Raw genomic sequence first — 23055 nt, forward strand, 5'->3', positions numbered from 1 at the left:
TATAGAGAAGAAAATGAGAAAATCCCTGTAGTACATCAGCCCCTGAGTTAGACTCTCAGGGGATGCCCTGCAGGCACTGCCAGACGTGTGCCCTAGAATTCAAGAAAAAATGGTGTAGGACAGCAAATTGTAGTGCAGCAATTGAACTGATATCGAAGCAGTGCATTCTTTTTATCCTCTGATCCCAACTCTAATTAAACCCAACTTCCTTTGTTATGCCAAATTTGCACAAATGCATGTTATTCGCAGGAGCAGAATTATTTCAAAAGTGAAAAATAAGCAAGCTGGACACTATATTCACAATAAAGCAATAACTTGCCTTCTGTTTGCCTGAGCAAGAGCCCCCGCTGGAAATCACTATTGGGTGAGCCGATAGGCTCTTTCTCCCTCTAGAAATCTGTTCGAGATAATAGATCCTTCGAGAGATACGTCTTACGGTTTCTAAGAGGCTCCGGTTTTTTTTCAGGACAGGTTGGTCCAGTTCTGAATGCAGGAGGCAGGGATTCAGAATGAAAAGAGCAGAGAGGAGGCGCAGAGCAGCGCTCGCCGGCGCCGCCGAGGAGCTTAGCTTCCGATTGGACGGCACGCAGAACGGGCCCCAAGCTCTCCGCCGTTCGGAGCCTCATGGGCCCCTGTGCAGGTGCGGATCTCTTAGCAGCCGCGCAGAGCGCAGAGGCTTCATCGGCTGGCTGCTCCCTCCCTGCCCAGAAACGACTCTCCTAGATTAGGACGGCGTGAAAAGCGGCACGCGGGGGCCAGAGGCTGGAATTGTGTCTGGATGCACCTCGCCCTGAGCTAACCAATGGCAAGGCCTGAGCTAACCCCAGATAAACACCGCGTGTAAACCGTATCTGAAAAACGCCTTAAGAAAGGAGCAGCAATCAGGAGGAGCCACAGTCAGCGGGATGGTGGCGATGGTGCCCACACGCAATCTACTTTCGGGACACTTCAGCTCCTGGCATTATCAGTCTTGCATCTTCCACCATAACATTCACTGGACATTTGGAAGAGGAAAGGACATTTTTTTTTTAATTTTTATTTTGGACTTAGCTCTAAAAAACAAACAACCCCCAAACAGTCTGGTTTCTAGAGGTGGTGGCGTCAGCATCTGGAATGAGAACCGGAGGGGGGGGAGGGGGGGATCTGTTTCTCTTGTCTCAGGGTGGAATCGGTATTATTTTTAAATGCATTACAGAGATGGCATCAGAAAGAGAGGGAGGGGAGGGGGGGCGCCCGCAGGAGACGAGAGAGGTTTCGTGAAAAAAAAAAAAATCGCTGTGCGCGTGTTGCCATGACGACCATGACATCAGCGCAGAAGCCCTCGTGCGCTGCGCCTCATCTACAAAGGGTTTAACGAAAGAAAGCTGACAGCAGAGAGAAGCCCTCCATCTGGGTCCTGCAGAGGTTTTGGAGGGTTGCCTAGCGACCTTGCACTAGAATAATGCCCCCTTGTTCCAGACAGATTGTTGCACTAGGTTGGACAGGAATGCTGAGCAAATCCATGATTAGGCTGGAAATGAAAAAAAAAGAAAAACCTGAGTGAAAAGTTCTCTTTGTTCCTTTTATTTGTTGTTGTTTAACCCCTTCAGGCCTGATTTCAGGGCTTGATAAAATCTTTAATTCATAAATGCAACCTTTTCCCAACGTACAGGAAATGCCCCTCCCCCCCCCCCGCACTCCTTCTCCCCTCGTCCCCCCCCCCCCCCCTGTCCATTCCTAATAATCAAGCCCTATAGGCAGGGCCGGCGGGGGCCTATGGCACCAAGGTCCCAGGGGCAGCATCTGCGGCAGCAAGAACCAGCGACCCGTCTGCCCTCACTCGACCCAGCGCTTCTCTCAGCCATGCGGTAAACCTGCTCCACCCCGGGTTGCCCCGCCTCCCGCCATCTTGCTCTGGCTTCCCTGGCGCGGAGGAGTGGGAGAGAGTGCGCGAGCCCGGGCTGGGGGCGGGGGGAGGGGGGGAAAGGCGGAAGACACCGAGGGCGCCCAACACCCTTGCACCGGCCCCGACTATAGGGAAGGCTCCGGCCAGGAAAAGGATGAATGTTTGGCGAAACACCGGGGAGGCCATGTTCCGAGCCACCGATGATGGTAAATAACCATTCTTATCCAGGTAAAACAGCCCCGTCTGGTATCGTGTCCGCCCCGCGGCGTTCCAGGAGGGGGGGGGGGGGCAGCAATACATACGCAGCTGGCATTTTGACAGCTTTATGCGCGGACCTTTCCAGAAAAATTCTATCCGCACAAAAAAAAAGAGCAGGTTCGAATGTCCGTGGGTACCCTGTGCATGCAGCAAGTGTCAGTGCCAAAGTACTCTCCCGCACTTTGGTTTTTAAAAATTGGTGCAAGATCCTTGGGTTGAAAGCACCAGCGGACTTTATGCTAAAGCAGGCGGTTTGAAAATTTCCTCTCTTAGGGGAGCAATTCTGGATAGTCCACAAGTCCTTCTATCACGCATGCTTTGCAGCCTATTCTTTAAAAGGAACTACCCGAGCTGTTTTTCTTTTAAAATTAGTAGGCATAAAGCATGCACGCTAAAGCCGCCTGCATGATTTGCACCCACAAACCATGCAGGCGGCAGAGTAGGGGGTAAAATATCACGATCATGCTTTTGAAAATATCAAGTATGCATGCTGCTTTCCTCCCCTAACCTAAACACGCTCCCAGGAATGGCTGGGTTTTTTTTTTTTAACTCAGCTAAAGGCATGCACCCTATGAAATCCTGTATGTATTTTTAGCAGGGCAATTTTCAGACAGGCCAATATCCCCAGGTAAATGACTTTGGAAATCGCTCTCTAATTTTGTTACAGTATTTACAGATAAGTCAAATGTTAATCCAGTTTAATCTACAGTTTAAGTGAAGTAAATTTGGGCCTTTGCAGTGGTTAAGTGCCTTTTGTACTTCTCTTGCGTGCAGCATTCTCTGTACTGTGCTGTTTTAATGCATCTGAAACATTTTACACAGCAGATATTGGGCTACATGGAGGAAGCGAAGTGCTAAATGCTTGGATTTTCCAGTCACTAGGATGTAAATTTGTTTAACATGCATGGCTAGCACAAACTGAAAAAGCCCATTTTATATTTTGGTTCGTTTTACCTGAAATGAATGGATGATGACTCCAAACAGCCCGCCAAAAGAAATCTGAATTATTCATTTTGGCAAATAGCATGCATCATTTACAAATAGATTGTAAGTGATGCAGAAACAAAATTCAGTCAAAAAGCGGGTCGAAAAATAAACTGAACTGAGAAATTTTGCCTGTGAATCCCTACTAGTCACATTTCGAGTCCCCTTTTACCTGCCTGAAAGCGGATTATAGGCTCGGCTCAGTTTGATAAATCTGAGGGGCAGAAAGTAATTAAACAAAATAAAACGTTCTATCCAAGTCTTGCTCAGTACCTTCATGTGGTGGTCTTGCTGTGCAACATCTGCACCAAATTTCACTTAAATTAAAAAAATTCCTTCCTTCTCTTGACACACAGTTTTACTGTTACTAAATGTTTTCAGCTTTAAGGGGGGTGGTTGCAATTTTTAGTAAGCCAGGGGAGGTGCACGGCATACGGGGATGTGCTTCTGTGTAATATTCACTGAACTTTCAAGGAGAAACTATGTTGGTAATTTCTCTTTGAAAACTTGCTTAACACTCTCATGGGTAAAAAAAAGAGCCTACCTGCTTTCAACCTGCTGTTTGTGTAGGTGGAGGAATGGGGATAAAATTATGCAATTTTACACTTGCATTTCACTTTGCTGATTTAAACGTGTAACTTGGAAATATCTCTTTCTAATGCAGCTAAAGGGAGGCCCTTTGTGAACGTGCCTGGCCGACCCAGCTGGCTTAACTCAACAGTTACCAAGCCGGATCCTTATCAAAACAGATCTCTGAATGTGCGCTTAGCACCAGTGACCTGAAGTCGGAATGCACCATTTCCTCTCTCCTGGGCCAGTCCCCTATTATTTCAGACTCAACGCATCCTCTCTGCCTCTTTCTTTGGGTTTCAGGTTCATGAATAGCCGGGTTCCATCCAACCGAAGGTATCAACCCACCGAGTACGAGCATGCCGCAAACTGTGCCACCCATGCTGTAAGTCTCCCAAGGACGGGTCTGTTTGGGACGAGGGGGGGGGGGGTGTGTGTGAGGTGACCATGTGACTGCGCATTACCGCACGCCATGCGACTTTAAAGACCTGACAGGTCAGAGCTAAGGGTAGCTCTCTTAAAGGCTCATCCACTATTGCCCAATCTGTTTTTTTTGCGGGTTTTAGAGAAATAATCAAGTGTGAATCTGCATGTGCGCCCGTGGTTTCTTATCTGTGAAACCCTCTCCGTGGCTGTTTGAATGAAAGAATCAAGAACACGGGGCTTCAGGTGCTCAGACACCGAGACTGTGAACAAGAGAGCCCTCTGATCAAATAACAGGCACCTGCCTCTGTTCTAATCCATTTTTTATGAAGTGTCAATTTTTTTTCACTTGGAGCAGGGAAATTAATCCATGTAGTCAGAAATTATAGACAGAACAAGTCAATATATCCGAGGGGAGGGAGAAGCATTCTAATCGGGGGTGAAGACGCCCACCTCTTACCCCCCCAAAATGAAAACATCAACATTTTCCATTTAATTTCCTTTTCCACAATTTAGGTCTAGAAACTGTGATGTAAGGTCCCCGCCTCCAGAATGGTCAGCTTCATAGGCTGCCGATAAATTGCGTTCTACAGAAAGGGCCGGCTTTGTATATATTATATATTGATTTGCTGTTAGCCGCCCCGGGTTTGGCTTTTGGGACTAGAAGGGCAGGATACAATGGTAAAGAGAGAGAGAGAGAGAGATGCAATATGGACAGACCCCCCAAAGGGAGACTACATATTTTCAAGGGGCAATGGGGAAAAAGAAAACAAGATCTAGAAGAACCAACCCATGGATATGGAACGCTCTGCACTCATTTCCAGAGGGGAAAACGTTGGGAAGACGAGATGCTCATTGGGTGAATTGCACTCGTATGCTCTCCTGTCCAAATGTCTGTCCTTGTGCTCGCATTGTCTTAGGTCCTACAGTGAGATGTCTGTTTCTAGAAGAAGTTTATTATGGGCCCTAGTAGTGGTGAATGGTGTTCCCTTGTATCAGGTGAATTTCTTAAGGAGTCTTATATGCAGAGAACATTCAGTACTACTTATAAATATGAACAGTATCTCTAAACTAAAGATGAGCATAGTTCTGAGAACCAGACCATAAAGTCAAGCATTCTTGTAACACGGGCAGGCTTTGAACAGCCCGTGCAAGAAAGTCGGCAAAAAACACATGTAAGTTACACCAGCTTTCAATGCAGGTTTGCATGCATTAATCCACTTTAAGGATTATCCCACCAAATCTACCCACACACACCTGCTAAAATGTGCTCAGAATTGTTTCTTGAAAATGTACATGGATAAAATCCAAAAGTATGCGTACAAGTCCAAACCCCTGGCCAACTCCACCATCTCCCAGTCAGTCCAGGTGAGCTTACACAGGAATTTGACATGCGTACCTTTGTGTGCATACTGGGCGGGGCCATTGCTGCATATAAAACGCTGATTAACTCGCAGATATCCCTCTGGAAATCGCCCTCCGTGGGGTGCGGAATGCACCACTTTTGATCACTCAGAAAGATATGTCACTTACCTTCATCTATGTTCTCCTGGATTGTTATTTGAAAAATTGTGAGGGAAAAATCTCCAAGCCATTTCTGCATTTAAATCGTCCAGCTGAGAAACAGCCCTCCCTCAATCCAGTGACAAGCACGCAGGCTGCTCCACGGTGCCCGTACGTTTAGCAGCAATGAGGGGAGACTTTTCCGGGGCAGGGGAATAACATACATAAACTGCATTTTCAAATCTATGCAAGTTGCTTTCCATGAAGAAAAATCACCGCAGGATAAGCAGAGGCAAAGCACCGTGGGCTCTCTCTAGCCCTGGCAAGTTTGAAAGCAAATCATGTATGCATGTCCTTTTGCTTTGGAAATTTAGGGGGGCAAAATCCAAGAGTAAAAAGTACCTGTGGACTTTGTCCCAAAAAAGTATAATTTTAAAACAGGGCCAGTGTTAGATGCACTAGGGCCCAGGACAGAAACTAAGGAGTGGGTCCGGCCAGTATCAGGTGCCCGGTGTAACATTTTGGCCCACTGCAGGATGGTCCCGTGACCTGCTACACTAAACCCCAAACATTATGGCCAGGGATGCCGCCATGCAGCTCTTCCCCCGGCCTCCTTAGGCGAGTGTGTGCGCAGTGCATCGCCTCCTAAAGGCCTCGCGGCAGGAACCTCGATTGCCGGCGCAGAGTGATGATGTCACGCGGCTGGGTATTTAAATTTATTTATTTATTTTATTTTAACATTTTTCTATACCGTCGTTTGGTGGGAACCGTCACAACGGTTTACATGAAGGCACATAAAAAGAAGCTAACGTATCTTAAGTTCCATAGGTGCCATTTGAGGGTCGGTAACATAGTTTGTAAATAGTACTAATTGGTAAGTGTAATGATTCATTTCCAATTCACATTGTAACAGTTTAGGTTACTAGAATACCTTTAACATTGTACTTTTACTCTTTTGCTGAGCTTTAAAAGAATGAAACTTAATCTGCTTAAAAGTTACACACATATTGATTTTGGTTATGTGTTTGTAGTTCAATTGTAAATCCCAGCCATGCTATAGCAAATGCCTTAGGAATAGGTCCTCTTGCTGCATACTGTTCTTATTGTTGCCTTGTCCTGATTCTCTTGTCTTGCCTTGACTCTGCCTTGCCTTATCGTTGCTTTACATTGCCTGCTCCTGCTGTGCCTTGGTCCCTTTGGTCTTGTCTGTCTGTCTCTGCCTGACTTCCAGTTTGACCTTGACCTTGGACTTTGACTATGCTTCTGATTCTCTGCCTGCCCCGACTTCTGCCTGGACCTTCATGTTGCTTGCTTGCTGTCCGCCCTGACCTTGGCCTGCTTACCCAACCTTGTCCGACCGCTCCCTACAGAACCCTCGCCTAAGCCCTGTTGGCCCCTGGAACCCAAGCGCTCAACCTGTGGGGAATGCGACTGGTAGAGTTGAAGCCCTAGACCTAGTCCCAGTAAGAGCGTGTCCGCCTGCTGTCAACGTGGGCCCAGTGGGTTCGCCTGCTAGGCTGCATCAACCACGCCACAGCCAAGGGCTCACACTCTGTGACACCTGGAAGTTCTGCCTTCATGACAAAGGGGCCCCTTGTGGTGCTGGGGGCTCAGACGATTACCATGTTTGCCAATACATGTAGTTTGGGAGGCACTATGGAGGGGCAGTGCACTCCCCCCTCCCCCTCCAAATGCTGTAGGTGCTAGTGCTGAATTGGGCCTCCTCTGCCCTTCACCAATATGCCCTCCATATCTCTTTCACCCCAAGCTAAGTCGGCAAAATATATCTACATGTTTTCCCCACCCCAAAAGATTATGTATGTGTGCATAAATAATAACGTTAAGGTATTAGTCTTCTAATGTTCTATGCATGAGTCATTTAGTCTTTTTGTGACCAGAAATGTCTTTTGCCTACTGGCTGATTACTTCAAAGCATCAATGCTTAATGAGCACTTTAGCTATTTAATGGGATTGAGAACTGAAGCTAAAGGGCCATAATGCGGAAAGTCCTCTGGAGCTCCCAGTCTGAAAAGGGTATTGGTGCCCAGTAGGCCTCGCCCAATGAAGATTATTTAACTGCATAATTTTCCACCGATCAGAAAAAAAAACCAAGGCAAAAGTATTTGTTTCACTCCAGCCTGTAACGTTTGGCCAGTGGCAGGCCGGACTCCGCGACCAGCCTAACCCAACCCGGGAAGCCGCAATCCTCAGCTGCGGCAAGGATGACGCCATCGCAACACAGATACCGTTCCCCTAGGGACGCGCGTGCACCGTGCGCCGACACAAATAGGCCCTGGGGCAGGTACGGCGGAGACGCTCACAACCCAGTCGCAGTCCCAGCTAGCGCCTTAGCAACAGGTCCCTCTGCCGTGCCTCGCTGCCTGCAGTGCGTGGTACTTCCCCGCCCCCTGCGTTCGCCTCGTTCCAGCCTGCTTGCTCCAGCCCTGTCTGCTTGCGTTGTCCCAGTCCTGGTCTTCCTCTTCTTCGGATTGCTCTCTCGTGCCTAACCATGACCTGGACACCGCCGCCGCCTGATCCCGGTCACTGCCTGGACCACGTCTCTGTTGTCTGCCGCCCACCCTGATCTTGGGCCTGGTTACTGATGCTGACTGCTCGCTCGTCTCTGGACTCTCGCCCAAGTCCTGCCGGCTTCAGAACCCAAGGGCTCAACCTGCAGGGCAAGAGGCTGGTAGAGGTGACGCCTAAGACCCTGCCCCAGTCAGAGCGAATCCGCCTACTGTCGGTGGGAGCCTAGCGGGGTCTCCAGCCGGGCAGCGCCAATCTCACCACAGCTCAAGGGCTCACGTTCTGTGACACAGCTAAAATCTACAATATCTATTAATCATTTAATTTTCTGAACTTGTTAAAGGCTAACAACACCCCTGCCTTTAACTAGGACTGTGATCATAAGAACATCAGAAATGCCATGCTGAGTCGAACCATCGAGCCCAGCCTGCTGTCTCCGACTCTGATCAGTCTGGGCCACAAGTACCTGGCAGAGCCCATAAAGCAGATCTAACGCCTGTCATTCACTCCCGGGGAGAGCAATGGTTTTCTTTAGTCTACCCGGCTAATAAATTGTTAGGACTTTTCCCCCAGGAACTTAATAACTTAATAAATTCAATTTATGCGCACAAAGAATAAGTGTTCTGGGAGGGCGGAGCTGTGATCTGCACACATACCTACTGATTTTAAAAAGCGTGCATGTAAATTAACACGCGCAGGACGGAGCAGGCGTAACTTTGTACGGGGGAGTCCCTGCCTGCACAAAGGCGTACTTTCCAAAGTGAACTCATGCGCAGAAGTTTGCTTTGAAAGCTGGCGTAACCTATGAGCTTTGGCCAGTCCTAACTTGCGTAGGATGTTTTAAAATGACCCTCCCTATGTACAGTGCAGCTAAGACGATGTCACCCATGACATATAGCCTGTTTCACTTCACTGAAATAATCAAGCTTTACTTGCCTTTCAACTAACTTCTGTGTCAGTTGTACACTTACAATTCCAAGGAAGCAGGAGAGAAAAGAAAAATCCATACTGTTGAAGGATTTGATTTTCAAAGCCACTTTGGCCTATAAAATCTGGTTTTCTGCATATCCATGGCCATTATAAAATAGCCCGGGGCTCAGAGCGGGTAAACGTATATGCATAAACCGGACATGAGAGTCCTTTTACCCAAACTGCAGGGAGGCGTTGGGGCAGGTGCTGGATGAAATTAGTATACCTTTTTGATTTTAAAAAGTATTGCACCTACGTGTGTGAGCAGGAGTTCAGCATTCCCCTTGAGGAGGAGCTGTCGCTTTACGCGACGTAATCTGTGCGCACACACTCAGGCATTGACACGCACATTTCCCCGGCAAAGTGGTGCACAGGGTGCGCCTTGCAGATCTGGGATAAAGTCTGCGTGTGAAAGGGGAACGTGATGCACAGTTATAAGATGACCCTGTAAGTGGACTCGTGCCGAAGTGAAACATTCGCAGAAGTCATAAATGAAACTAAATGGGAGAAAGTTCTTTTTCACTCAACGCACAATTAAACTCTGGAATTTGTTGCCAGAGGATGTGGTTAGTGCAGTTAGTGTAGCTGTGTTTAAAAAAGGATTGGATAAGTTCTTGGAGGAGAGGTCCGTTACCTGCTATTAAGTTCACTTAGAGAATAGCCACTGCCATTAGCAATGGTTACATGGAATAGACTTAGTTTTTGGGTACTTGCCAGGTTCTTATGGCCTGGATTGGCCACTGTTGGAAACAGGATGCTGGGCTTGATGTATCCTTGTTCTGACCCAGCATGGCATGTTCCTATGTTCTTAACATTTATGTTAACTAAAATAAATCTTTTTATATTAACTGGAATGCTCATTAAAATGTTGCATGAATTCTTGAAAGCAAAACAATTTTTAGTTTAATTGCACGGTGATGTTGCCCTGGCCTTCCACAACCCAAGAGAGCACAGCTTTTGTAGCGGAGATGAGTCGCTCTGTGATAAGGCCCCCATATCGCCCCCTCGCCCGTGCCTCGCCTCTCTCCTGAGATGACAAACCATAGCGGAAAGCTGTGATTTTATTTTTTCAAGGCTCCAAGCCTTGACAGGTGCATTCAGGAGCTGCTGATCAGACTGACATGCCCATGCTGATTTTTGTCCCTCCTAAAATGTTGGCCACTCATGCACAGTAATATCTTTTGAAAACAAAAGACCCTAATTTAAAGGCAGTTTTTTACTGTATATCCTGCCATATCAGCTCAGTCTGAGAAACGCGAGAACGTGATGAGTCCTGAGAGGATGCACTGTTTTCAGGGTAAAAGAAGCATGTTGGGCCAGTTTTTACATACTCAACTCATCTGGTAGATTAAGAATACCCAATGAAATTATTATAATTTTATTTATATATATATATTTTTTTGCATGGGACGTATAAGGTTCTGGGTGATGCTCTGCTGGCTTGAGTGGCACAAGTGAAGTTAAATGCGTGGGTCAAGCCATAGCTGTGCCGCCTCCGAGCAGACATGTAGCCTGAGAAATCTAGCTAAGACATGCAGCTGCTCCTAAGGGCAGAGAGAGACTCAGAAACTGAAAAGGCAGAGCAGGGCCTGGGTGCGCAGCGCAGCAGGGAAACTCCCTGGCGAGTGCAGCGCGAGGGCGAACTCAGCCGCTAAGCTGGGAAGGTTAGGGACAGAGATTTACCCGAGCTTCTCCCCCGTAGGCATCAGAATGGGAGAACAAGTTTGCAAGCAGGCCCTGAAGGGTAACGGAGAGAGCAATTTTCAGAGCCGTTCTCCCGGGTGGATTGCTCTAGGCGTAAGCTGCCCCTCTCAGAATAATGGGGGGGAATAAAATGCATGCGGGTTTCACAGAATGCAGACGTATGCCGCGGGGGGGGAGTGTTTCGGTGAGGGGAGGGAAACGCTGCATGCACGTTCGTATTTTCAAACATACAAATGCTTCATTTTTACCCCCGATCTGCCGCCTGCCGAAATCACAGACGCGAGTCTCCGCAGGCCACTTTGCACGCACCTGCCTCGTAGGTAATTTTCGAAGAGAAGCTTCAGGGTAGTCTTCCCTTTCCAGATGAGCCGCCCGCCAGGCGTGCGCCTGCGGACTGCGCGCGCGGCGTCTTGCGCGCCCTTCAGAACCGCCTCCTTGGAGGGTCGTTCTCAAACAGCCCGCGAGGGCTAAAGGCTGCGAGCGCGTTGCACCCGCATATAAATTTGCCTTGAAAACCTGTGTGGGCGCGCACGCCGGTGCGCACGCAGAAAGTTACGCCCGCTCGGGAGCAGGAGTGGGGGCGTAGATTTGCGCTTGTGCAACTTCTGCGCGTACTTACGGAAATCAAAAGTGTGCACGTAGATCCTGTCCCCCTCCCCCACCCGGAGCTCCTCTCCGTGGTGCACGTAAATGTGCGAGCGGAAGAGCTTTTGTGCGCACATTCACGCGCACAACCTTCCCAGGTAATCCTTCCCATGTATAAAACTGCTGGCTCCACGTGCGAGTCCCTTGGGAAATGAGGCAGGGGCTGAGGTGAAAGGGGTCAAGCCCTCTTTATTTATTGCCTTTTCCATTCCTTTTCTTTCCTCTTCCCTCTCTGTACTGCTCTCACGTTTTCAGCACCTCCTCACGCCTGCTTATCTCGTTTCCTCTTTTATAGGTCGGATTTCCCACCTTTCCTTTATCATTCGTCTCATTCTTCCATCTCTCTGGTTCTTCTTTCTCTTCCCTTCCTATCCATCTCTCCTTCCCCTCCCTGGGACAGCTCTGCTGCTAGAATTATCTGTAACTCACAGGGAGATCTGACGTTCACAGGTTCACATCTTGGCATGGCCTTTTAACCTTCTGGGGCAGATAAAATCAGTACAAATTATTACTGCAAAAAAAAAAAAAAACATCTTTGTATATTCGTACACAAACAGCGTTGGTCTTAGCATTTTTCTCCCTCCATTCTCTCTTTTTATCTTTTCCCCCTCTCTTGTACAAGTTTTATAAGCAACAAAAGAGAACTGAGCTTCCTAATGAAATGAAATTCCGGCAGCAGTGAGAGATGCTGTTCTTTTACTTCCAGTTATGGATCATCCCCAGCATCCTTGGCACCTCCATCCTCTACCTTCTGTCGGATGACCAGTGGGAGACCATCTCAGCTTGGATCTATGGCTTTGGCCTCTGCGGCCTCTTCATCGTTTCTACCATCTTCCACACCATCTCCTGGAAGAAGAGACACCTCAGGTGAGAGAGGGCCGGGCATCCTGGCCCTGTCGCCTCTCGATGTGAAGCAGAATGGGAAAGAGGTTTCTTTATATTGCAGGCCTCATGGGATTCCCAGAAGATGGACCACGACTTTCCCAGGTTTTGGTTAGATTTCTGAAATCTCATCCTGATGCAATATTGAAACTGTTCCCTAAAAATGTACCTCCCTGGACATTTCAAATATGTGTTCTATCCCTCACTCTTCTCCCTCCTGTACCACCGTCCCCCTCCCCATCCTTCACGCATGCTCATCTGGTGCATCTATATCCGACTCAAATGAGGGATCGATGGGGTAGGGAGCACCAGATAACCAGGGACGTTTATGCTAGACCACACCCCGAGCATTTTTCATGGGAAAGTGTGATTGATTCAGAACCTGTTGTATACCAAGTATACCAAGAATTTATGCTTTTCTGATTACTAGTTATTGGTGGCTGTATTTTTTGGGGCAACTTTACATTTCCTGCCCTGAGGTTAGGAAAGCTAAAAGGTGCTGTAGTGAAACAGAGGTTTCATCTGTAAATGCCATTAATTTTTTACCTTGTAAAATTTCTTTCCCTTTTAAGACTCTTTATTTTCTACTGATTTTATGTTAAGCAGCAAGTGGCAGCATAACAGTACAATGTTTTACAGCACTAGTAGCTGAAGCCAACAGGGATAATCCCTAAGGCAGAATGAGCTGCTGACATCCTGCTGTGAGAGAAAGCACAGTGATAACTAAACATCACCATTTCAGCTGAGAGACACAACTGTATGCTGATAGGAAAACGCTACACAGAACCCTCATATCTGACTGAAAAAGATAAAGTGTTTAACTCTGTAGAGAAGTTAATTTAAGTGTAATAGTTAGTATTACTATGAAGATCCCTTTTCCCCTGCCTGTTATATTGCAGTTTGTTTAATCTTATGTTCATTATTTTACCTTTTAATAATAAACTCTTCAGTTTATTAGCTCTGTATTTGTGACTTATTAGTCACCCAAGTAAGTGACTATGATCTCAAGGTTTTTAGTAAGTGTTCTGTGAATGCCTTCCTGTGAACTCTGTAATCTCAGTTTGTTGTAAAGTTGCAGTGACCCCAGAAATCATCAGGGAATAGCTTGTGGGCAGGGTCCTTACCCAGAGGCACATGGAAATCCATTTGGGAGATAGGAGGATACCAGGACAGGGGCACATGCACAGGTGCAGGTGACACCTGTGTTGTGCATGTTGGGACTCTTAAGTGTCCAAGGGTTGATCCCGATCGGTGGTATCAGGGGTAATGTGGAGTTATTACATGACTCAAGTGCCGAGCTGCAAGGCCTGGTGAACCACATATTCCCACGGCATCCATTCTGATCCTTGTTGCCAAAGATTACTTCCTAGCATTTTAAATTTGATCGCAAGTATTTGAAAGCCTAAGTAGCCTTACTGAATGTACTTAGGAATTTTGCAGCCCTGCCTGGGGTCCATATTTCCTATTTAACTGGAATCTGTTTGAGGCAGGAGACAGAATGATTATCAGATAAGCATGCTGATTTATTATATCTTTTTTTTTTAATGTGGCATCCAGTATGCCCAATGCCCCACACTATAAATACAAGAAAAATATATGTTTCATCCTTTGGAGATCCTGAACTCAGACCTTCATTTTCTTACCCTTAAGCGACAGGGCTGACCTGTTTTCTCCTCTTTAAAATTAATTTCAGAGTTTCAATGATAATGATGATGAGCTATTTCTCCTGGAGAGGGCATTGGGTTTTACTGAAAATATTCTCCCCAGGGGGTTGATCAGACAGGTCCTGTTTCAGGAAGCTTCCTCACCGCTGTTCTTTCCGTCTGTTTGTCTGCAGGACAATGGAGCACTGCTTACACATGTTCGACAGGATGGCCATCTATTTCTTTATCGCAGCCTCGTATGCCCCCTGGTGAGTTCACATTGCCCAGGAGACCTGCTCTTGAATATTTGGAGGTTTGTTGGAGGGGGGGGACTTTGTAGTAGGGATGTGAATCGGGTGCCCAATCGTTCCCGCTTTCGGGTTCGTCTGGCCGCGGGGGAAAAAGTAACAAAAAATAACAAAAATAAACGTTGTTTTTTTTTGTTAGCGCGCGCACTAACCCAAAAAACGATTTTTACGAAAATTCGGGGGGAAAAGTGATCATTTCTTTTTTTATCCGATATATAACGAATTTAGAAATATCGTACGATATTTCAATTCGGTAGAAAAACGATTCACATCTCTACTTTGTAGGGCTGGAGTTGGGACCAGGAGAATCCTCAGTCTTGTGGTTGTTCTCAATAGGACAGAATTTCCTACTGTGTTATATGTTTTTGGGGAATGGGGTGTTTTTATCCAATATATCTGGATTAAGCTCTTTATTGTAAATCTCCATGAGTGGCATTTAATAAATGCTCACAGTGGGGGTCCTGTTAGCTTTAGCTCCCTTGAGGACTGCAGGGTAGGACTCCAATAGAATTTCCTCCTATCCGTAAAGCATTGCGTGAGTGATTCCTGCTCAGGAAACTGCAGGTCGGTTTGAACGCCTGCATTGCTAACCTCATGCATGAAAAGTACTTCAGCTTTTTTCAGTCTGCTACTGCCAGCTCCGGCGATCTGGGCTGCTGATAGTGCTGGATTCGCCCTAACCAGCACGCCAGCCCTGTGAGAATTACAGAAAGAAACAACCCCGTGGGCCAGCAGTGCTCACAGCATGACAAAAGGGGTATACTATACATGGTTTTCTTTTTTACTTTTTTTTTGCATTTTTTTTTGCATTTTAACGGGCTCTAAATTGCTTTAGCATATGCTAAAATACAGAAACGAAACAAACATCTGTTTTTTTATTAAGTCATTTCAGACTATAAACGACACAGAACAAAACAATAAATGTCATTGGCCTTTTCGATGTCGTTTTAAATAAATGTACATCCTTACATGACAATACAAAAACTGGAAACACCAGATCATCCCCCCTTCCACTACTCAGTGTGTGACCTTCAGGAAGCCCCTCCCCCCACCCAATGCGTAGGCATAATTAGTAAACTCTTTGGGACAGGAACCTCCAACTATACGTGTGATTTGGCTGATTTGGCTTTCAAAGAACTGTGTACATTCCCAGTACCATAAAAACAGAAATATATTTATGAGAAGGAAGACTTCCATATTGGCTCATTAGGAATAAAGGAACCAATGCGCTAGGCTGCGTTAACATCGGCTGTTAACATGGATAAACGCGGGTTAAATGCAAATGAAGCATGCAAAAATGGTAAAATATGCACATGAAAAATTGCACGTTAATGTAGATAGTCACTTCTTTGAGGTGTACTTTTGTGTTAATGCGTCTGCAATGACTTCAAAGAGGCTTCACATGTAAAAATAGCTTACTATATATGCACATAAATAGCATGTACATGCATATATGCCATTTTATATCCCTCGAGAATATGCCTGTATTTTCGGTTTTGCGTGACTAATTTACCCAGGGGAAAAAAGAGGTGATTTAGGAGAGTTATGAGGTGGGTTTCAGAAATACTTGAGGTAGGTGCTATTTTGTAAGATGTATATATTAGCAAACTTATTAGTGCACTTTTACACCTGCTGATTGACTTGCACAAGTGAAATCGGACTTGTTTGTTATCTGCAGAGTTTGGATGGGAGGCGTGGATGTACTGGGGGGGGGTTAGGGTGAAGTGCTAGAGGGGCAAGGTGAACTGGAGAAGGATTTGTTGAACCAGCAGACATATTGAACTGGTGAGTCCAAGTACTCAACGCAAATAATTATTTTCAAACTGGTATACGCAGTGTCACAATTATTTTGCGCATAAAATATATACAAAGAAAGTATGCCTTTTAGTGCATAAAAAATATTTGTGCGTACTTTCATAGCAGAAATACGTGCTATTTTATAAACTATGGAGCTCACCCCCAGACAGTTTATAAAATATTAGCATTACGCGTGGAAATGTTGTATCAAGGACAGGTTTGAAAGTTGGGCTCTCTATGTTTAAATGTCCATACTTTTTTGCTGCGCAAATTGATATTGAGCTATTTTATATACCTATGCATCTCATTGCCTCATTATCATAGATTTTGTATTAACACTAACACAACCTAATTTAGGAAGTGCTTTTAACAGATGTTAATGTTTGCATTACCATTAACATGCTTTAGTAAATTGGCCCCCAAATTAGTCAGGCAAAAACAAGGAAGCAGAGAGAATATCTTTTTGTAAGGCTAAGAACGTGTAAAGGGGCAAATATTCAGAACCCTCCATAGCCCTCACATCTTGCATTTTTAAAGATTTATTTGTCACTTCTACCCAACTACGTTGTCTGGTCCTCTTTTAATCAGCTTCCTTATTATAATTATATTCTGACTGTGCATTTTCTTCCTCTGATTTTAAGGTTACTGCATTGAAAGGGGATGTTAAGGGTCTGTGTCTCCATTGCCACGTTTTTCTTCATTTTAAATAACCGGATTGCTGCATCTCTGGATTTTGTTTTGATCCTTACTTTTCCCGACATTTTTGCTGTTGCTAGGTTGAATCTACGGGAGCTGGGTCCCTGGGCTGCCCACATGCGTTGGGTCATTTGGATCATGGCGTCCATTGGAACAATCTACGTTTTCTTCTTCCATGAGCGGTGGGTTCCAGCACTTTATCCACCATTCAAACATACAGCACACATGTACAGAATCTCTCGCAATGTGCTGGCCACATAAGTGCACAGCCTGCGGGTCCTTTTCAAAGGCAGAATGTTTTACGTGCAGACGTGGCCTGTTACAGAATTGCCCTCCTGATATGCAGGTAAACATGGGTGCACATATCCTGTGTGTGTGTGTATATATTTCCCTGGACTGAGGCATTCCCGGGTCAGGGAAGGAGAGGGGTTTGGACCTTCTGGATTTCAAAGGTCTGTGTTAAAACTGTCACGAACAAATTCTGCGCACATTTTAGCAGGTCTAAGGGCATGCGGGTAGATTTGTTGGGATCATTTTCAAAGTGGACATTAAGTACGCATTTGCTGGCCAACTTATGCATCAAGTTACAAATTACCCCACAGTACACGCATACATGTAAGACACTTGTTCAAATGCATGCAAAACACACACAAACACTTACATATAGTGGTCACACCTAACAGGACTGGAGCAGAACAACAGACATTCTCCCCTGGGGAAAAGAAATGAACTGTATGTTTGCAGGTTTTCACCAGTTTTAGTGCTCAGTACACCATCTGTACAAAAGAAATACATTGATAAATACCTACAGAAATATAAACATGAATGCACACACTCAGACAGGCAAGCGGAAAGGATCAGAGCAGGAGAAACTGCCTTTAAGAAACTCTAGGGAATTAGTCCATTTTACCGTCTCAAAGACGTTTAAGTTTATGGAAGGGAAGAACTTGGAAAAAGAAAATGCTATAGAAAGGTTGAATGAAGACGAATTGAAATAAACCGAAAGGGGATATAGATAGAGACAGTAGAGCCGTTCCATCACCAGTGAATCCCTTTCTGTTGCTGTGTGCTGGCTACTGCCTCAACTGGGAATATGTGATTCTCCTGGAAAAGGCTCCCTTTTTTTGGTTATTTCCACCAGAGTGGTGAACGCTTTCTGACCTGCAGAGAGTTGGATTTCAGTTGGAGTTTGCTGCCATCCTCTTTTTCTCTGTCTCAGGTACAAGCTTGTGGAGCTGGTGTGTTATGTCGTCATGGGGTTCTTCCCAGCCCTGGTGATCCTCTCCATGGTAAGTGAACAAACCAGCCAAACTAAAGCCCAGAGAGCATTACAAAATGTGGGGAGAGAGTGTCCTCACTAGCTGCAGAGGAAGGGAAAACGCACACCACATGGTGTTGTCAGGACTACTTCTTATGCAAGAATCCTCTATCACGATTGCATTTTCTGGGGCCTGTTTAGTAGATGTTCTCTTCCATTTTTGGGTCTGTGGGGAAAATGCCCAGTAAATGGAGCCTTATATTAGCAAACCTAAATTAGTGCACAAGCTCTTTCGATATTTCAAGGCATCTTGCAAACCATTGTGGCTTCTTGATGCAGAATCGCAGCATTGCCGCCGATAATGGTAGCTGCCATTGCCAGAGGAAGCATGTTGGATGTTCACAAGTTTTCCTCTCAGGGCGGTTGCATGGTTCAAGGTTCACATGACTTGTGTTTCTTCTTGTATGTCATGACAGACAAATCGAGAGGGCCTCCTCGAGCTGTTCGTTGGAGGATTTTTCTACTGTTTGGGCATGGTCTTCTTTAAGAGCGACGGGCGCGTACCTTTTGCTCACGCGATATGGCACCTCTTTGTGGCCATTGGAGCTGGCATCCACTACTATGCCATCTGGAGGTACCTGTACAGACCCAGTGAGCACACACCGGAGGTCAAAATATCCAAATGAGATGCGCCTTAAGGTTTCATGGTGAATACAACACATTTGAAGCCCTCCAAAATGGGAGATTTTTCTACTGGACGTTGTTCTCCATTTGAGAACAAATCGCATTTTAATTCCATTTTTGGTTTGTTTTTTTTTATTCTTTCTGGGAGAAAGGAGTCTTCCTTTTCATCATTAACTTGCAAGGGGTGGCACTTTGTACCCAAGAAATGTACTTGAAATATTTGCATTTTTCTGGGGTCTTTTTAAGACTTTTTATCTTTCATTTTATTGAGTGTTTTTTTTTCCTAATGCAGATGTTTTGTACAATAATGAAAATATGATACTTTTTAGAAAAAAAAAAAAAAAGAATACGTACATTAATAAGACCCCTTTCCAGAATAAAAAAAACAGTGGTCTGTGGGAAGACTTTGTTGACAAGCCAAAGAGGTCCCATGGGGTCTCACAAGTAAGAATTCAGGGATGTGTTCCAAATTAAATGTATTTCAAATCATCTGCCTCAGAAATATGTCAGATGTTTTTTTAAAAGAACAAAGAAAAAAATTAAAATAAAAAAAAAACATTTACTATCTAGCACCATGAGTTCTCAGCATAAAACGCATGGGCCCAATGAAATTGAGGGACGGTTTATAAAAGATTCACCCAACTACATCTCTCCTCCCACTGACCGACTAAATTTGTCCTCCCAAATTCACAGAGTGCACAGAATTAGCTGATCATCTCAGGAGTGGGTTTTAGATATTGCCGGTCAGCTTGCGTTTTCAGTGATAAACTGAACCAGACGATTCCAATTGTGCAAATGGCTGTCCTAAACCTGGCTGGACAGACTTTATCTGGCTAGATTTAGGATAGCTTAACCGGTTAGGCGCAGCTGAAAACTGGGCTAAAGATAGCTGGGGTTAAATTGCCCGGTTGTCTTTTGCCACTCGGCAGCAGGCGTGGGGGAGATTTGCTGAGGGTCAGACAGTAAGTGGTGGAGACGGGGGATCCTCAAGGTCCATAGCCCCATGCTCCAACCACTATACTGTACTATCATCCATCAGAGAAATTAATTACAGGCAAATTATTTTAAGATTGCAAAATGCAGTAATCTCCTTTTGGGAATATTTTTTTTTGCAGTGGAAGGGTCTAGAAGAGGAAGCCCATAGAGCTGTGGAGTTAGAGGTCACTAGACGTTGAGCTCATCTCGGTGACCATGAGGCCAGGCAATCTCGCAGAACTCATCTTTCATCTTAGTGCCCCAACATCCATATTGAGTTATTGGTTTTTTTGTTGGTTTTTTTATGATAAGATGTTTTGCTGAACTTCCCATGGTGTTGGATGGGATTTCCGGGATGCAGGGAGAGGGAGAGGGAGGAGCATTAAGGGGAAAAACCATGCCTACCACAACTTTACAAGCTTGCATCTTGACAGCAGGCCTCTTCATGCTCTTTCACTGTGAAAGAGCGCCCCCTAAGGGCTGTTGCTGAAATTTCTTGCGAACACTCTCTGGAGCTGTTTGGAGGTTTGCAGGCAGGCTAGAGATTCCTGCAGAATGATTGGGCAGGGGTTTGCTGACATCTGTGAGGGATGTGAAAATGAGGAAAGATTTTGCTGGAAGCCAAAAATGCCAGATCCCTCTCCCAATGCCAGTTACATGGTACTTGGCGGAAAAAGAAAAGGTACTGCCTTACTCTGCACTTTAATTGTTCTCTGTTTCCTAGTGCTCCGCACCCAGGGGTAGCTATTTTTAAATCTTCTGTCTGGTCAAGATGAAACCTAGGAAGCTTGTTTTTAGAAGCATCCCGCTCACCAAAATCTCACAAAAGTGTGTATCAGCTCAGCGATCCTGATCCGATGCCGGCTCAGTGGCAGTGCAGTGCGCCACCACGCGGAGGGTCCCTGCTTCAATTTCCAGATCGGGTCTTCCGCACTTTCGGGCCATTCCAATATCGGAGTGCGTTAAACGGGCGCTCATGATCGAGCGCCTGCTCCCTTAACGCGCACTGATCTGCCTCTCTCAGGCGGCACTAGGGAAAATTTCGTGCCCCGAGCTCCTCCTTGGCAGCAGGCACCCGGGAGAGGTGGCAGTCAGCGGGTTAGGAAAAGGGACGCTCAATTTTAGAGGGTCCGTTTTCCTAACCTGTGCACAACTCGTTAATTGAGCGTCCCTTTTCCTAACTTGACTGCTAGCACACTTCTTTTTACATTTTTTTTGGGGGGGGGACATTTCTGATTTTTTAATTTCTCTGACTTAATATCACCACGACATTAAGTCAGAGGAAGTATAGAAAAGCGGTACTTTCTGCTTTTCTGTACACTTTTTGGGACCCTCCAAAATTAACGCCTGCTCAGGGCAAGCATTAATTTTGGCGAGTAAATATGTGCACATCCGGCGCACTTTTTTTTTTTTATGCATTGGGGAAAATAGATAATAGCCTGATCAACATGCATTTACATGTGATGAGCGCTATTTCCTGTCCATAACCCCCGTTTTGCATCGGGGGTTATGGACACGCCTCCAAAACACGTGTCCAATCACGCTGCGAGCCATGCGCTGCGGCCAGCGTACGGTATTGCATTGGCCTGCTTGAGTTGGTCGGGGCTGAGGGTCCTGCAGAGGAAGCACTCCCAGCCCTGGGAAAGGTGGGAGTCATAGTGTGTGGATTTAGAGCCCATGATTCAGGGCTCCAGAAGGAAACCCCTGGTAAATGGCTCTTGTCCTCAGACCATCCTGCAATGACCCAGACTAGGAAGAGTGGGAGAGTCCATTAAAACTGGGGGGGAAAAAAATCCCTGTGGGTGGTTGTGAATGAAGAAATAGGAGAAAGGAGGAACCACCAGGTCGGAAAAAACCCCCAATCCTGATCTGAAATCCAAAGAGTAGGTGGGCAGGAACTTTCGTCTTTCTGGAAGCCATGTGGCTACACTACGTCAACTGGCTGCGATGGGTAGGGTAGGGAAAGAAGCTTCTTTAGGCTCTTGACCGAGGTAGCCACCACGTCAACAAAGTCTTCCACTTCCAGAAACTTGAATACATTCCAGGCCTGTCCTCACACTCTGCGAGCTCTGGAATTCTTTGTTGCGTACGCCAGTATTTATTGTACTGTATTTATTGCATTCCTTGTAGGAGAGTGCTCAGGACCTTGACGAACTTTTCTTCCTTCTGTACGTTGGGTTTTTTTTTCTTTTCTCTATGTGTTAAGAGCGGGCGGAGATGTTTGTTTATCTTTTTAAAGAAATGAAACAAATTAAAAAAAAACAAAACCCCAAAAGTTAAAAATTGCCCAAAAGAGCCCCCCCCCCCCACTCCCAGGCCCTCCCCCAATCCTCTCCAGTCTCCGTCTAATACCCAGGCCTGGATTTGTCAATAGTTCACTAGGCCAGCTGGCTGAAGATTTGCTGCCTTCCAGCTGTGCCGAATCTCAGTTAGCAGAGGTCATCCCTGGGCATCCTGATCCAGCTCCTCCCGTCCCAGGCCGTGTGCAGAGAACAGGAGAGGAGCGGTGAGCCTGGAGAAGAGAGATCATTTTGGGGTGCTTAGGAGGGGCCAACTGGGGGATCATTAGGGAGTGAGAAAAATGGCTGAGTGTGAGAGAGAGAGGAATGGGGAAGGAGGTCAGGGTTTGCATATGTGTGAGAGAGAAGGTAGTGGAGCTGGGTATGTCAGGTTGGGTGGGGAGGGTTACAGAGGGGATGCGAGAGAGAGTAGGACCTTCCCCCCCCCCCCCCCCTCCCCCACTGCAGTTCCTGTCCGTTCTCCCTGGATCCTGGAACCCAACATCTGTTCTATAGGGAGCCAGGGCAGTCGGCGAAGAACAAGGCTGATGTGGTCCGACCCTTTCTGTCCATCTGTAAGACGTGCCGGAGCCCACGTTAATGTCATGGCAGGAAGATGGCGGTGTAGACAGTGTTCCAGTAATTAATTCTTCCTTGCACCTGAGCAGGAAGCGCAGTCAACACATTTTATTATTCAAAAACGCCCATTTGCTTCCTGGGCCTGATTTAGCCCTTGGTGTTTGATTGTCTCTATCCTATCCCCTCTATTTCTCCTCTGCTCCAGGTTGTATCTGCTTTAAGTCCTTAAATCTCTTTTGGTTTAGAACCTGCAGTATTTTGGGAGCCTCTCTCTGCACTGCCCCCAGCCTATCCGAATCCTTTCAAAGGTGCAGCCTGAAGGGCTGGACACAGTATTCTGTGCGGTCTCACCCGATGACCTGGACGGAGTCATTATCACCTCATACATAAGAACATAAGAAATTGCCATGCTGGGTCAGACTGAGGGTCCATCAAGCCCAGCATCCTGCTTCCAACAGAGGCCAAACCAGGCCACAAGAACCTGGCA

General features: G+C 46.1%; 1 protein-coding gene across 1 annotated transcript; it reads left to right on the top strand.

The window, feature by feature from the left end:
* Positions 1–3197: 3197 nt before the first annotated feature.
* Positions 3198–18879, top strand: MMD2 (monocyte to macrophage differentiation associated 2). Its single transcript, XM_029577326.1, has 7 exons — positions 3198–3223; positions 4001–4082; positions 12174–12334; positions 14187–14261; positions 16874–16975; positions 18013–18082; positions 18528–18879. The coding sequence occupies exons 1-7, from the start codon at positions 3198–3200 to the stop codon at positions 18735–18737; spliced, it is 726 nt and encodes a 241-aa protein (XP_029433186.1). The 3' UTR covers positions 18738–18879.
* The last annotated feature ends 4176 nt before the right edge of the window (positions 18880–23055 follow it).

This window comes from Rhinatrema bivittatum, chromosome 14 (genome assembly GCF_901001135.1).
Source record: "Rhinatrema bivittatum chromosome 14, aRhiBiv1.1, whole genome shotgun sequence".
Lineage (NCBI taxonomy): Eukaryota > Metazoa > Chordata > Amphibia > Gymnophiona > Rhinatrematidae > Rhinatrema > Rhinatrema bivittatum.

Bases quoted from the DNA above. Each gene is read 5' to 3' on its own strand.
- MMD2 (XM_029577326.1), top strand. From the start codon at position 3,198: ATGCAGAAACAAAATTCAGTCAAAAA. The intron at 3,224-4,000 runs GCGGGTCGAAAA...TTTGGGTTTCAG, and splicing joins AAACAAAATTCAGTCAAAAA to GTTCATGAATAGCCGGGTTC. The intron at 14,262-16,873 runs GTGAGTTCACAT...TGCTGTTGCTAG, and splicing joins GCAGCCTCGTATGCCCCCTG to GTTGAATCTACGGGAGCTGG.